Here is a 14,887-nt window from a genome sequence, read left to right as displayed (position 1 = left end):
CAACTCTATAAAGTCCAAGCTAAAAAGCACTTTCCATTAAATAGTCTGGTTCCTTTTATCTGCCTCACAGATAAGTTCAAATAAAGGTATATTGCACCTTTTTTGAAGAACCTATCAAACCTAACCTATCAGAAATAATCATGCAGTTTCTTGTTATTGAGGTCGTCTACCCTCAGAAATGTCAACTTCTGAGTAAATGTGGTTGGTCTTGTAAAAACATTGACAATTTAGCCCAAATCCATTAAGAATTACATGTTGTAATAGTGGCATTTGACGTTACTCAAATTTAATTACACTGAATTTATTGTTAATAGTTGAATGCTAAGCCAGTTGACAGCATTTTGATACCAGGGTGTTGATATCTAATGATGCTGTTGGCAGCTCTATACCGTAGTTGTTTAGTCTAACATTAAGAATAGTGGAGAGATACTTATAGGACAAGCACTTAATCATGTAAATCTTAATTCAGGGCTTTTAAGGTGATAAGCTTGAAATATATGTTGAGCTACCTCCTACCTCTGGAACTCACTTAAGGAATATTGTTTATGTGAAGAAGGCTGACCACTCTTGGTGAACATGCATGAGCATAAAACAACAAGTGAAAATGAATTAGGAGAATTCTGAAATATCTATGGACAAGCAGTTCATGCACATTATATCCACAACAGCCTGACTGAGCAGTTGATATTAGCTTAAACTTCTTTTTGAGAAAGAAAGCATTTCTATGCCCAACAATCGCCAACTGCCGAAGCAGTAAGGTCACCATTTAAAAAGAAAGTTTCAGAAAAACCTAAAATTTCCTAGAGGACATGATAAAAAAAAGCCATGCAAAATATGTATCACAAAAACAGCTGGCCCAGAAAAATGCCAAGGTCTGGTATTCACCACATCATGAAGTAAGGCAGGCAAAAAGCAGTGTTATCTTTCACTATTCTCTACAATTTCAGGGAACCTCGTAAACCAGGAGCTGCTAACATTACTGGGAAAGCTTATACATTTACAACAGGAGCCAGTTGCAGTCAGATACTGAAAGCACCAACAAGTTAAGGTTGCAAAACTTGAACTTCCTTTGATTTTTTGTAGTGGCCTATTGGTGATGTTGCAAAGGGCCGAAAGTGTACAAAATGACAGCGCACCTATTTGGTGCAACATTGTGCTCATTTTCTCCTGAAAAGAACTGCACAAAACAACAGAGTGCCATTTCTCAGGGCAAGCTGCAGACACTGTAACGAGCCATTTTTATGTGGACGACTACTTTAAAGCAGTGCAGATTGAAGCTTGGTCCATAGATTTATCCTAAAGGTCAAAGCTGTTTTGCTACAGTAAAACAGTAGGAAGGTAGTAGCTGCAAGCATGCAGGAGAGAAAGGACAGTGTAGAGGAAAGAGATATGGTTGATTGAAATGAAAACTTCAAGGATACCCTTAATTTAAAAGACCTAAATGCTGCAGAATGGCCATTATAAAATGTTGTAAGGCAGAAAGTTTTCAAGAGGAAATTGATGCATTGCAGAGTTATCAAAGTCCAATTTTTAATTTGGGCTCAAGCTAACTGCAGGAAGTCTGTGAGTAGGCAGGGGATTGAGTAAATTAGCTATGTCTGAAGAGGCAAAACCTTCAGCCATTCTTCAGAAAAATCATCATGTATCAAAGCTCTTCCTTGAAATCATCCACAAACAAATAAAGCTTACGGGCTGTAACCATAGGTTGTCTGTGCTATATCACAAATACTTGATACCCTGCACCAATGCTTTATCAAGAACATTACAAGACCTGTGTAAAATGCAAAAATGTATTTGTGAAGGTTGGAATACAAAAGATGACAGACCTGCCATTAGGTGGGATTGCTCCTGAATTACCACCCTTTATCCATGCTGGAATGCACTACTCTGTGCCTATATATTTTAAACGAGAAAGAAGTAGTGTAAAATCGTATCTATGTGTTTGACCTGGTGCAACTGTTCATCTGGAAGTAGCCTGTTCCCTCAACACACACATATTCCTGCATCAACGCACTCAGGCGCTTCATCTGCAGGGGAGGGCAAATCAGCAAGTTAAGATCTGACAATGTAACTAAACTGTCTCATCAGAAAGAGAATTAAAGGAATTAATTGAGGACTGGAATCAAAATAAGACTGGAAAGGCTCTGCAGCAAAAGGGCATGTAGTGGATCTTTAATCGTCCCAATGCTGCAAATCATGGAGGAGCATGGAAGAGGGATGAAATAATGAATGAAATAATTGGAATGTTGAAAAGAATCTCGTTCTCTGAGGTAAAACAACAAACGAAAATCTACTCATGTTCATTTGCGAAGTAGAAGCAATCCATAACAGCCACCATTAGAAGACTCTTTAAGAAGATTTTGATTTTAGGATGCAGGGAAGGAAACATTTTTCAACCGCTAAAATTGTTTGTCTATGAAATAACACTTTCTATTTTTTCCCGCCTTCTTTTGAAAATAGAATAGAGGACACTTGTACCCCTTATATTGAGCCCATTATCCTGTTTCAAGTTGTAAGTATGTGTGTCAAATGTTTTGTCCCCTTTGTGTTTTGTCTTGTTTTTTAAAGCATGTGCCATTATCAACATTATGCTCCCAACAATTCCATAACAAGCTAATGGACCTTTGGTCCCACCATTTGTCAAAGTATGTAAGTAAGAGTTGGATAGTCTGTTTTAATGCAACCTTAAGTGACTTAAACAGTGCGAGAGAATTCACATTTTAATAATTGTAGAAGAACAAGGGTAAAAAATACATTTCATCAAGAAGACTCAAATGAAGCAAATTTAGAAAAGAGTAGATATTAGATAGTTGATACAGAACATTGATCAATTCTCCCAAGATAACACACTTGAAAGTTTAGAACAAAGAGAGCGGATAGAGATCAGAGAGCAACAAACTTCCCTGTTGGGGGAAAACACAGAATCAGAGCCTGCAGAGGGATGAAATGGAATAGTAAGTGCCATTAATAACTGTGGCAGCTATGGTTGTATTGTGAGCAGTGAAGCAGCTCTTTTAGAGACAGTGAGCACATGTGTAACGGCTTAAATTGAAGTCTATATTAGAGAAGAGCTCTCGATATATGTATACAGTATGTGAGTCAAGTGTATCGTGAATTTTGCAGTGATTCCAGCTGCCTGGACTAGCTTCACAGGCTTTATTCTTTTAAAGCTGGAATGATAACAAAGCATGAATTATATCTACTGAGTGTGGGTCATTTATGATCCCGAAATTGACCTGTTTTCTGTGTGAGTAGGATTTACATACACAATTAATAAATGGACTGGTTTGCAGTAAATATCCAGAAATCACAAGCTATTATTAAAATGCGGTTATCTATGATGAATATAATTGTGTGTGTCAAGCTTAGTCAAGGATAAAAATACCAGAGTTACATCTTAATGTTTTGTCTACATGTAAGAAGGAGTAAAAGATTCATTCAAATCTAGCTCAGATAAAAAAAAAAGATGGTAGGGGACAACTCAGCAGTATTACACTCCATGTGACAGCAGTGTGACAGTGTTGAGTTGGCATCACTCTGTTAGTGATCTTTGACGACACTGCTGTAAATGTGCTATCACGATACGATCTTGAGCAAGATTCCATCACCGCTTCAAAAAAGAAAAATGTAAACCCAAGAACTTCATACTGAAAAATATTTCTATTTCTATTTCATTACTTTGTCATCATGAATTGCTTCCACAACAAAAACTAATACTTTATTTGGTAAAGATAAAGATGGTGACCGTGATATTAACCGATATAATTTCCCTGATTAAGAAATCAGTACATTATCTAGTTTAGAACTGATAGCACCACTTTAATATTGGACACATATTGGTGCAAAAGTGAAAACATTGAGTAAAATGTTTGACGTGGATTAACCCTGCCATCAGAATTAACCTTTTATTTCCAAATCTAGGAGAGACCCAATGCCGAGCCGTATGGGTTGGAAAGTCTGGAAATTAAGTTTCTAAGCAACTACATTCATTTGGAAGAAATGTATGTTCATTTACCTGGACTGTCATAAAGACTACATATGAAGTCTGAACCTGGATTGTGTTTAAGTGTGACATTTGTCTTACTCAATGCAAACAGAGGAGACTTCAGAGATCCCACAGCACAGCCATGAGCATGCGATTAAGAATGAGCAAGTCTCCTGAAGGTGAACGAAAAGAAGTTTAGTGGTTTTCCATCTGGGCACCTTCATATCAACGCCTCTCGGGATGTTCAGCATGTATATTCATAAGAGGTGGGCAGGAAAGGGAGGGAAAAAGTTTTGTAAGAGACCCAGCTGGTTGCCTAAAACTTCTTTTTGGTGACCTCAATTTCTTCTGCCTCCCAATGAGTTTAGTCTGTCCATGTGGGACTAAGCATAAAGTATACAGCATGTGTCCCTGAGTGCACTTAAGCAGAAGGCTGGCACAGCACAGACTCAGACACACCATAATGTGTTATCATTAACATGAGCTAAAAACAAATGTAAAGAAAGAAAATAAATTCATGTTTTATACAGGATTAATTTATTCTTTGAGAAAGAATAAATCTTTTTACTGCTTTAGGGCAGGAAGTGTTCAAAGCAGCTGACTGCAGTGCAGCATAACGAGGTGGATTGTTAGAATTCAGATCACGTGCTCTTACACATCAGATAGAGTCTTTTAAAGGATTTTAGAACACAGAGGTGTCATGTTACACATAAATTGATGAGGGATGTGTGAAATGACATCAAATAGACAAGAAAAAAGGATGTCTACAATTCACAAGGCTAAGACAGTGTTGAACCCACAGTGGGACAAACAGCTGCCTTTATGTAAAAGGCCAATTAATGAAGATGAAGCCAACATAGATATATCAGTGGTTAAAAAAGTAAAACCTTTTCAGGTCTATACAAGGTCTTAGCAAGATTATTTAATAGGACTGACTGAGACTCATTGGAGATGCAAAGATGGAAAAGCAGATGCTGCTGTAGTTATGACAGCCTTAAATATAAAGAGCATTGTTAAAAATCCTTTATTTTAGTCCAATACATGTAGAGTTACATTTGTGAATGACACTCAATAATACTTATTTTAGTGACAGCAAAAGATCATTTAGCATTGGGAACCCTCAGGGCCTTCTAGGCCAAACATATCAGCATTTTAAATGTTATAATCTAAATTGGTGGACCCTTAAAAACGAAGGGAATAGAAACAGAATGACAATCAGACATCAAAGAAGGGAGTCGCCACCGTTTTGCCATCTTGCTGGTTTATGACACTGGTAAATCTGAATTAATTACACTGCTGTACTGTATTTATGGTTTCTGGACAATGAACTGAACAGTTGAACTTTAGAGAGTCTATCCGATTTATGATGTGTAGGATGACAATATTGACAAAAGTTTCTTTTTTTCTTGCATATCTTTATGCGTGCTACTAGGCAGTTTTTAACGATCTTTAAACTGGTTGACCAAGATGAGAAGAGTGCGCTGTTAGCTGCAGTGCAGCCTGGTACACAGGATCTGTTGTATCTCATTTCCTGGATGGTGCTCCTGTAAAGTATTGCAGCCTTTGTGCGTTTTTAGAAGTTATTGAGCACAGCCCAAAGTGTAGCTTACTCTCAGTTGTCTCTACAGTGTTTGTGCTCTAAAAGAAAACACAGCACGGAAAAGGCCACTTTCTATGTGAATGGTGAATACTGCAGTGCAACAGAAAGTTGCTCTCACTGTTTGGTGGTTGTGGGCTTTAAAATACCTGATATTCTAACCCTGACGTTTGAGCAAAAATGTAAAATGCAAAGCAGTACATCCAGATTAAGCTGATGAATAAGAGACCATTTATGCCTGTGGATTTATTCATTACATCTTATTCAACCAGAGGAAACATTCAAAAGAGCAGGATTCCAATAAATAAAGAAATAAAATAAATGAAATAAACTTTTACTTTCTTTGGGACACTATGGCCAGTGGAGGGGTTCATCTGTGCTCCCCGTTAGATACAGCAAGGTGAGGCTTACTGCCGTTATATTCCAACTGTGTGCCAACAGTACATTAGAATAATGTCTAATCAGTTTCCTTTTGGGGGATCAGCAACAGAGCATAATTAAGATGTTACAGGCAAAATGTATGTATTACTTCTTTCTGTATAACTCCTGGACCATTTCCATTTGTTTGAATGTTGTAGCCGATACTGCAGCTGATAATTTAGATTTTTGTCCTGTTCTTCTTGCATCTGTGGTTTACGTTCCATTTTTTCTGCCTGTGTTGACATACTTTTGAAGTATAGGACAAATAACAGGAGCTACCTGAGCCTGTAAAAACGGCCTGTGTGTTTCACCAGGGCTGACTTGAGCGTTTCTCCCTGGTGGCATTTTGCATTTTCTTTAAACCTGACATGACATGAACGCAGTCTCTATTTGAACCACACTTGCAGACCTCTTACTCTGCATTGCTGTTTAGTTGGATGAACAGACCTAAAGGTGGTAACATTAATGAAGTGTAGCTCAGAAAAAATTCAGCAGATTTGGGAAGTTGTCAGAGCAGGGGATCAAATGTATAAACTGTACATCACAGTTTCTATAAAGCCCAGGCCTCTATGTAACACCAAGACAAGTTGCATAAACAATTTATCCTAGGTCTATCTATTTAAGGTGACCTATTAACTTCAATGGCAACTTTTAAACCAAAACAGCAATATTGTACACTGTTACCATGTCCACTTCAATCAATATTGATTTAATAACATTCACTCATCAGAGGTAGTCAACCAAGTAAAATCATCAAATCAACCATTAGTGTAGGGAGTGACACACTGGAGTTTTCTGCTTCATGCTAACAAACATGCTTTTGGACTCTTCACAGCTTTGAATCAGAGGCTGCCGTTTCCATGCAACTGGCACTCACACAGAGACAAAGCCCAGCATGACTTTAACTGTCTTACAGGTCAAAAGAGGTCATGGTTTCTGCCAGACTGGGGCTAATATTGTGCCAAGACTACAGCAATCACAAGGCAGATGCTGCCTTATCACAGAAACCAGGTGTCCATAGCAGCTTGCTATAGTTGCTAAGAATGTGAGCAACAACAAAACATTGTGTACAACACAACACCTGGTGCTATTGTCCTGCTGTGTCTCGTGCCTGCTCTGACAGGAAGGATGATAAGTCACCTTGGCAACCAGTTTAACCACAAAAGTTAGAAAGTGCCAGCTCAAACCACCATATCATGAGTTAGCATTTTCAAACATAAAGCCAAGGTTCATAAAGCATAAGGGTTGAATTTAGATGTAATACCAGAAAGATCAAACAGTGCTCATCTGTGTGTAAGTGACAATGAACCTTACCCTCCTACAATGACAGAAAACAAACCACAGTTCAGCTTAAACTTACTTGACTGAAGTTTGTAAAAGTGAACCTCTTGTGCAAAGCACATTAGCAGGAAATAAAAGTTAAACATTTTCCACAGCTATGTATCTTTGAAATTCCATGCAGATGTAATGGGTAAAATAAATTTTGCAATCTTAATAATCCAAATAAGATGAGAATGATCTAATTAATTACCATAATAATGAGAATACTGATTAATTTATGTATTCTAAACCCTAGGCAAAAAGAATCCGGGTATGAAAACATCATTAACTCTTACCTCTACAGTGAACTCCCTCATCATAGCCGTCTTCACAGTCTCTAGCCCCATTGCAAAGTTTGTTGAAATGAATACATTTTTTTGTCCCGATACACTGTATGTGATTCAGAGGACATCTGATCACCACCTCCTGTGCACCTGAAATCGAGAAACAAGAGTGTCAAAAATCTGACACTTTTATTTCAACATTAATAATTCATGTACTGTATCAGTCAAGTGCAAAGCTAAATTAGCTCTAACAGTGCATTTTTCAGCATGTGGAGTAGCACTTATATTGTGAGACCAAAAGACCATGTGTGAAAAAGAATTGCATATTTCATTATCATTTGTATTTTTTTTGCAGGTAAACACATTTTCCAGCATTTCTAAGTGCCTCAGCTCAAAGTGCTGATATGACCTCTTTTATAGGATGGGGAAGAACCTATGCATATGCAAATGCAAATGTATTTATACTTCACAGCATTGTTCTTTACACAAAACAGATGTTCACCACACTGCTTTGCAGTCGCACTGGTGTAGTCCGATAACAAACTGCCCGACTCTTCCTGCCAGCAGAGAGCAGCTGTTTAAGGATTCATGAGGCACATAGGTGACCCTCATTCATGTGGCAGCCACAAGAGCACATAAAACACAGCTGACCACTGCACCACCACTGTAAATGTGTCACATCTCCGCCTTAACTACATTGGTATCAATTACCAATGTGCCGTTGCAGACACTTAATTGGAAGATTTATCACCCACGTGATGGGATATCTGTAACAATCCCTAAGTTCTCCCACCCATAAGAATTCACATCCCAGCACACTTGGACCATCTTGACTGGGTAATTACTTATTCACAGCATCCATTTCTACTTTGTAAGGTAAGAGATGCCACAATTACTGTGGCTATTACAAAGAGGACTGTCATCCTATGCTGATTTACAGAAGGGATATGTGGACAAGAAGGCGTGTCTGTATTGACACAATAATGACTCATATTAGTTTCTCCTCCCAATCATTTTATTGCCTTAAAAGGGTGAGAGGAGATCTTCTTCTTTAATGAATATATCTTGGCTATATCTTTAAGCCCCAGTGATTCACACTATTTTATGCCACATTTAGGTGAGTCAAATATAAGTGACCTTGTCTCTGTGAGTTCATATTTCATACATGAGCAAACTGGCAGCCTCATCTGCTGAGCTCCAGTATGTGAGTAAAGCATCAGTTTTTGGATGGACTTTTTGATATCTGTGCTTCTTTCAAGCAGCAAATACAAAATCTATTTGTGATACATATATACATATATGATATCAAAATTGCATATTATAAAAGGCAGAACTTGCTTTCTAAATCATCATTATCCTGTAAATATACACAAACAGAGATTGCCATCCAATATAAAATATGTCTTCATAAGTCATAATAGTTTACACATACTAAACATTAATAAATACTTATATCTGCTTATGACTACATTATGGTTTCTATACTGTACAGTATGACAGATATAAGTTTCAAAATACTGAGGAAAATTTCATTCACTGCAGAAAATTGACATTGTGTCACAGAGCATTCAACTAAGTGCCACACCATGGCACATGTCCATTTGGCAAATGTGCTATTTAACACACAGCTGTAAGGGTCTCTGACAACATAACAGTGTTGTCAGCCTTTCCCCTTGCTTTCTCACCACATGGGTTCTAATCTAATGTGATAAGGGGAGGGATGGTGCATGAATATTCAGTGGCTCTAATCCGTCATGCAGGAGTACACAGATGGTCTTTCAACGGCTGAGGTACTCAGAATTCCTCTGTCAATTCCCTCACTACTGTACTTTGGTGGATGATCGCTCATAGTTGAATATACAGCATGCTACACTATTTTATGTAACACATCCTCTGACAGCTATACTATCCACTGGTAATTACATCTCCCTAGAGACCCCTGGTAATGAACAGTGAGATAAGCAATGTTCAGAAACAATACAACAACATTAATGTGTTGCATTGAAAGGTCATATTCATGTATATTTACTTATAGCAACTGAGTGCATAATTTTTATGTCTTGTATTTACGTATATGGATGTGTAGGATCTAGATGTAATGTCCTGTAGCAAGCTAACTGTCACTGTCAAAATTTAGATGCACAACTGCACACAAAGTAAATGGAAACACAGATACAAAGAGGGGTTGACTGACTGACTGATGAATATGTAAAAGAGGTAAAAGCAGATAAACTGTGGTAGGTCCCTGTTGCATTCGGTAATTCCTGATGTATAAATCTCCAATTATTTTATTTAAAACTGTGCAGTCCCACGAATGGTTTGATAAATTAATAATGTCCAGAGATGAAATGGGCAAATACCAGTTTAATCATAACACCTTGAGCGGAAGGCAGATGTTCCCCTGGTAAGCTAAAGAAAATTATAGTGCGATATGTTTACTCAGGCAAATCAGGAAACACTTAAGTTCCACATCAATATTTATCAATGTCTTACTTTACAATAACAGAACTATTAATTAAAATGAAACATCCATATCTAGTCTAAATACTGCACATTCATTACTGGCACTGCCACAAGCAATTCCATATTTGTCTTGTAGTTGTACTATGAGCTTAATACTTAAATTATAATATAAAAATCCAGCAAGAGAATGATAAGACATAAGGTCAGACATGATCTGGACTGCTGGGAGTTGGGGGGTGGGTGGTTGCTTTTCTGCTCATAGAAACACAAAATTATCTAATGTCCCCATGTAATTCGGCTGTGTGAGGATGTTCTTGGACATAGCAGTGCTTTGAGCTAAATGCTAAAGTCAGCCTGTTAACCTGGTAATGATGATGCCGCTAACATGTTGATGCTAAGCAGGTAGACATTCTCCAGAGGATGAACCTTTTTCAATCCACAGACTGAAGTGTTGCCACACCATCAGGACAAGCCACACATTCTGAGCCCAACTACTGGTAATTCTAGATAAAGTAGCAAATTTCAAGTCATTGTGTTCATCACTTTTGCACTGTGGGTTTCATTAAGACTGCAGCCTATAGGGGGCACTAGCAAGCTTTTAGATTTTAGGACACGTTAATTAAAAATCATGCTGCTATTTGCCGTCTTTGAGGAGTGACTGAGACGGAATCAGTTGCACTAAACTAATACCTCTATTTAATGTAAAATGAGAGGCTTCTAGGGGGGAATTTCAGCAGCTATGTTCATTATGATAATCATGTTAATCTGAGCCACTGCCAGTTTGTGTGGAATAATGAATTTCTGAAAAAAAATAAATAAATAACAGATAATCTATCAGCAGGGGAGGCTCCCTGAATCCCTATATAGAGGGATTCATCATATCCTTATGAAATAACACTTTCATTTTTTGAAATTTATGGTTGAAGTTGACCTGTATGTCTGACCTGATTAAAGTATGTCTGACCCGCCAATGTAGACTTCCTGTAATGGTTTCACAACAGTGTCAGGTGCTTTCATGGTGAATGCTCAATTACAATGACATGCATGCACTATATTTTTCAGAGATTTATGTAAGAAGAATAATATGGTTGATCTAATCATTAGCATGAGTACAGCATGATGACAGTGCAAAATCTTTTGTAAAATCTGAACCCGAGCCAAAATGTCAGAAGCAGTGGAGACAGCAATAGCTTTCAATCGTTCTTTCACTGTGCTGCGGAGCAGCTACTTTGCCTGTGGGCAGGTAATGACAAGTCTTTTGACACATTGCCTTATACGTCATAAAAATTCATTGCATTGGTAGGAGAGAAAATACAGTACGTTTCCCCTCACGTTCACAGCAGTGCAGAGTAAAATTTAGCGCTGTACACAATTTGATTTTTTGTCTGTCAAATACATAATGAACATAGGCAGTGATTATTATAGCTTGAGTTAAGTTTGCATAAACTGAAAATTCAACACAATATATTCAAACAAGAAGTTATTGTACTTTTTGTTTTATTGGACAAAAATTGTTAACTTATGCCTTGTGGCTACAGTAGTGTTAACTTTCACAAAATTCACAGATGAGCAATTCATAAAAACAATCCATGACAGTAATGATGTTGTCGGAAGTTGTTAACATGAATCTCTGAGCTCATGAGCTGTGTCACTGGTGTGGAAGAATAAATATGAAGTGTAAAAAGCATGAATATTTCAGTTAGGCGTATTCTGCTTGTGTACCTCTATGTGTGTTTGTGAGAGCTAACTCATCAAGGACTGAAACTGAACTCATGCTGTGTGTCCGTGGTGAAGTCATTACTGTTCTCATGCTTAAAGCTTGAGGATGTTTGGATTATAAGATGTCTGGGCACTGTGATTTCTGGCTAGACTTGAGTAACGGATGGAATGTAATGATATTATATACACCATGTGACAGTACTGCTGATGAGCCATTTCCCCCATATCTCAGCCTGATTTGGTGCACATGTTCTGTTTGTACACAGCACTGCATTCAGATCACAAAGGCAAACAATCCTTGAATAAACTCTGGAGGTGCGACAGAACTACTTATCATCCTACTTGTCATGAACGTGTATCATCCGAAGTATGTGGAAAGAGTAGCATGGCAACAAAGTGAGTGGTTAAAATGCAGACAGATAAAGTGCAATGGAGTAAACAAGAGTTTGCTACCATCGCAGTCTTTCAGAGGGCACGTTGGACCTTAACACAAAGGGGTCTTTAGAAGAATTATTTTCCTGTGACCTTTACATCCTTGGCATTTGAAATGACACGCCATTGTACTGTAATTGTCTGACCCCGACTTAAACAATATTTTCCACAAATCACAACCTCCAAAGGACTTTCTATACGGACAATGAAAGAAACAAATTTGCCATATTATGACTGGATTAAATGCTTGATTTTCAATACATTTAATACATAATATATATATACACACACACACAAGCTATACTGCTTACCCTTATAGGGTCAGAGGGGAGCTGGAGCCAATCCCAGCTGATATTGGGTGAGAGTTGGGTACACCCTGGACAGTTCACCAGTCCCTTGCAGGGCTTTGGAATTGCCAGTTAAACTAATGTGCATGTCTTTGGATTGTGGGAGGAAGCAGGAGGGAACCAATACAGAAAGGCCCCCCAACCCCTGGGTTCGAACCCTGAACCTTGTTGTCGTGACAGTGCTAACCACTGCATCAGCACCACCAAAAATATAGAGATGCGTTTGGAAAGTGACAGTATATAGCTCGTCTCCTTTCTCAGTATCAACAGGACAATGAATAACTAATTACACAGACCGGTGTTTCTCAAACGTTTTCAGACAAGGCCATTAAAATAAAACTTATAGACCACCTAACTCCCCAAACATCCTCAATCCCACTAGGGCTACGACTTCAGAAGTATTGCGGTGAGACTGCGTGGAAGAATGTCACCTGGGAAAGAGTTTTAATTATGGACAACTTAATTATGGAGAACCCCTATGTCTCACACACTGTGCAACAAGTGGTGCTATGTATGTAGCATCAAAATGATCTCACACATACAAACACGGGCCAGATGTCATCAAACGCACTACCAGTCTCAGTTGTAGTGATCACATTGGTTGTCAAACTTAACACTTATCACTTCCCTCTTGTGTCCATTATGTTGGATGTTTAATTAAATTTCCTTTTTAACTGACCAAGTCTTAAGCCTCAAGTCCATGAACTTGTCCAATGTCCATATTTAATCATTAATAGGCTGCTGATAACTGCTTATCATTTTTGACATAAATCGTAAAATATAAACTGTAAACTGGCGAAGCTACGTGAGTAGACAGTGTTGCAAAAATGGTTGGTTACATTGCTGTAAGTCCAACAACACTGCAAAACAGACAATTAAAATAATAATGTTTGAATTTTAGTTTACATTAATTGAAGATTGAAAACAACGCAATTAACCTACACTACTCACTAGAAGGCTTTGGGGTCACTCACAGACAGTTTGAGAAACACTAAATTTAAAACATGATGTTGTAACAAATTTACTCCACTCATTTAGAAAGGCTGGCATAGAGCTTCTGGGAACCAGCCAGTGGCACAGCATGAACTGAATGTGTATGCCTTTGCATGTTTGTGGATATGCATGGCCAGCATTTGGTGATGCTCTGACAGGCCTGTGCTACAGTCATCCTCGGTTCTTGCTTGTTTCAGTAGCTTTACACCTTCAGCCTGCTCGTTAGCACATGAACCACTTGCTGATTTGGACTAAGGTCAAACTGCCTTGGCCAATCAAGAACAGTCCTCTGTTTGGCTTAATAAAAAAAAAAAAAAACTCCTTGGTTGGTCTGTCTGTACATTAAGGATCAAATCTGCAGTAGCTAGTCACAGTACTTTTTGTTACTCATCTCTGACAAGAGCTGGGGGCTCTGTCAGAGATGCCTTCCAATCATTTAAAAGCTCCCACACAAAAAAAGGTCACATGATCTGTATTTTACTCAAAGAAAAACCGAACATCAAGGTTTAAGCAGCCAGCCTACAAGTTAGTTGGTATTTACTGACAATCAGTAGGTAGCATGTGCCCACTGACTGCAGCACTCCTCACAGAGAAGCTGCATGTTTCACAAACCCTCGCCAACTAATTCCTGAATGTGGCTTTCCAGAGACTAGACAGGCAGCTCAAAAGGCACAAATTGGTAATAAAACAACCTTGGACTTGAATTCCTTATATTTTAGCATAGGTCAGCCATCCTCCCCCATCCAGCCCCCAGGCTTACACGTCATCTGTTGTTACATGGTAAACCTCCTTTAACGTGATTGCAGCGCATTTGTGCTGCAGTATGCCTTAGAGTATAATGTCTATAGGTGGTGTTCAGCTTACATAGCTTTTCATAAGTGTCTCGCTACAACACTATGGCTGATGTGAGGTCACATCATATTACATTTAGATTGTACAGTTTACTGCTGGCATGATTAAATACTATAGCCCTGACTGTTAAAAAACTGAAGCAAAGAAAAAGTCCTGTGATAATAGTTTATCGTGGTCTCATGCTTTGGCATCCCCAATATTTGAAAATACACTGTACTGCTTACAACAGGAAAGGAGGGAGAGACCGCTGCCTCTCATTCCTGCAGTCACTCAGTTTGGTGGCTGCTGTGACACCTAGAAATTGCATTTAGATGTTACTAAATTGTGTTAGCAATTAAGTGGTGATGAGGAATGTAATTGCTGGCTGGATTATGTTTACAGGCAACATAATTTCTAAATGAATGATGTGGTACATTTATGAAGAGCAGCAGAATCACCAGGGGGTGGTGGGGGTGAATGGTGGACGTACAAAGTG

The 14,887-nt window shown here is 38.4% G+C and overlaps 1 protein-coding gene across 11 annotated transcripts in view; it reads right to left on the bottom strand.

Annotated features, from left to right (window-relative positions):
• lrp1bb (low density lipoprotein receptor-related protein 1Bb) overlaps nt 1-14,887 on the bottom strand; it is a 247,003-nt gene that overhangs the window by 152,197 nt on the left and 79,919 nt on the right. For all 11 annotated transcript variants that reach the window (XM_071493395.1, XM_071493738.1, XM_071493827.1 and 8 more), the window contains one exon: nt 7,619-7,756. In XM_071493395.1, coding sequence (XP_071349496.1) covers nt 7,619-7,756 — 138 coding nt within the window. The remainder of the gene's footprint in view (nt 1-7,618; nt 7,757-14,887) is intronic.

This window comes from Trachinotus anak, unplaced genomic scaffold (assembly GCF_046630095.1).
Source record: "Trachinotus anak isolate AG129_WGS33_773 ecotype Australia unplaced genomic scaffold, CSIRO_AGI_Tana_v1 ptg000001l, whole genome shotgun sequence".
Taxonomy (NCBI): Eukaryota; Metazoa; Chordata; class Actinopteri; order Carangiformes; family Carangidae; genus Trachinotus; species Trachinotus anak.
Note: the sequence above shows the minus strand (reverse complement) of the source record. Positions and strands in the feature narration are given on the sequence as shown.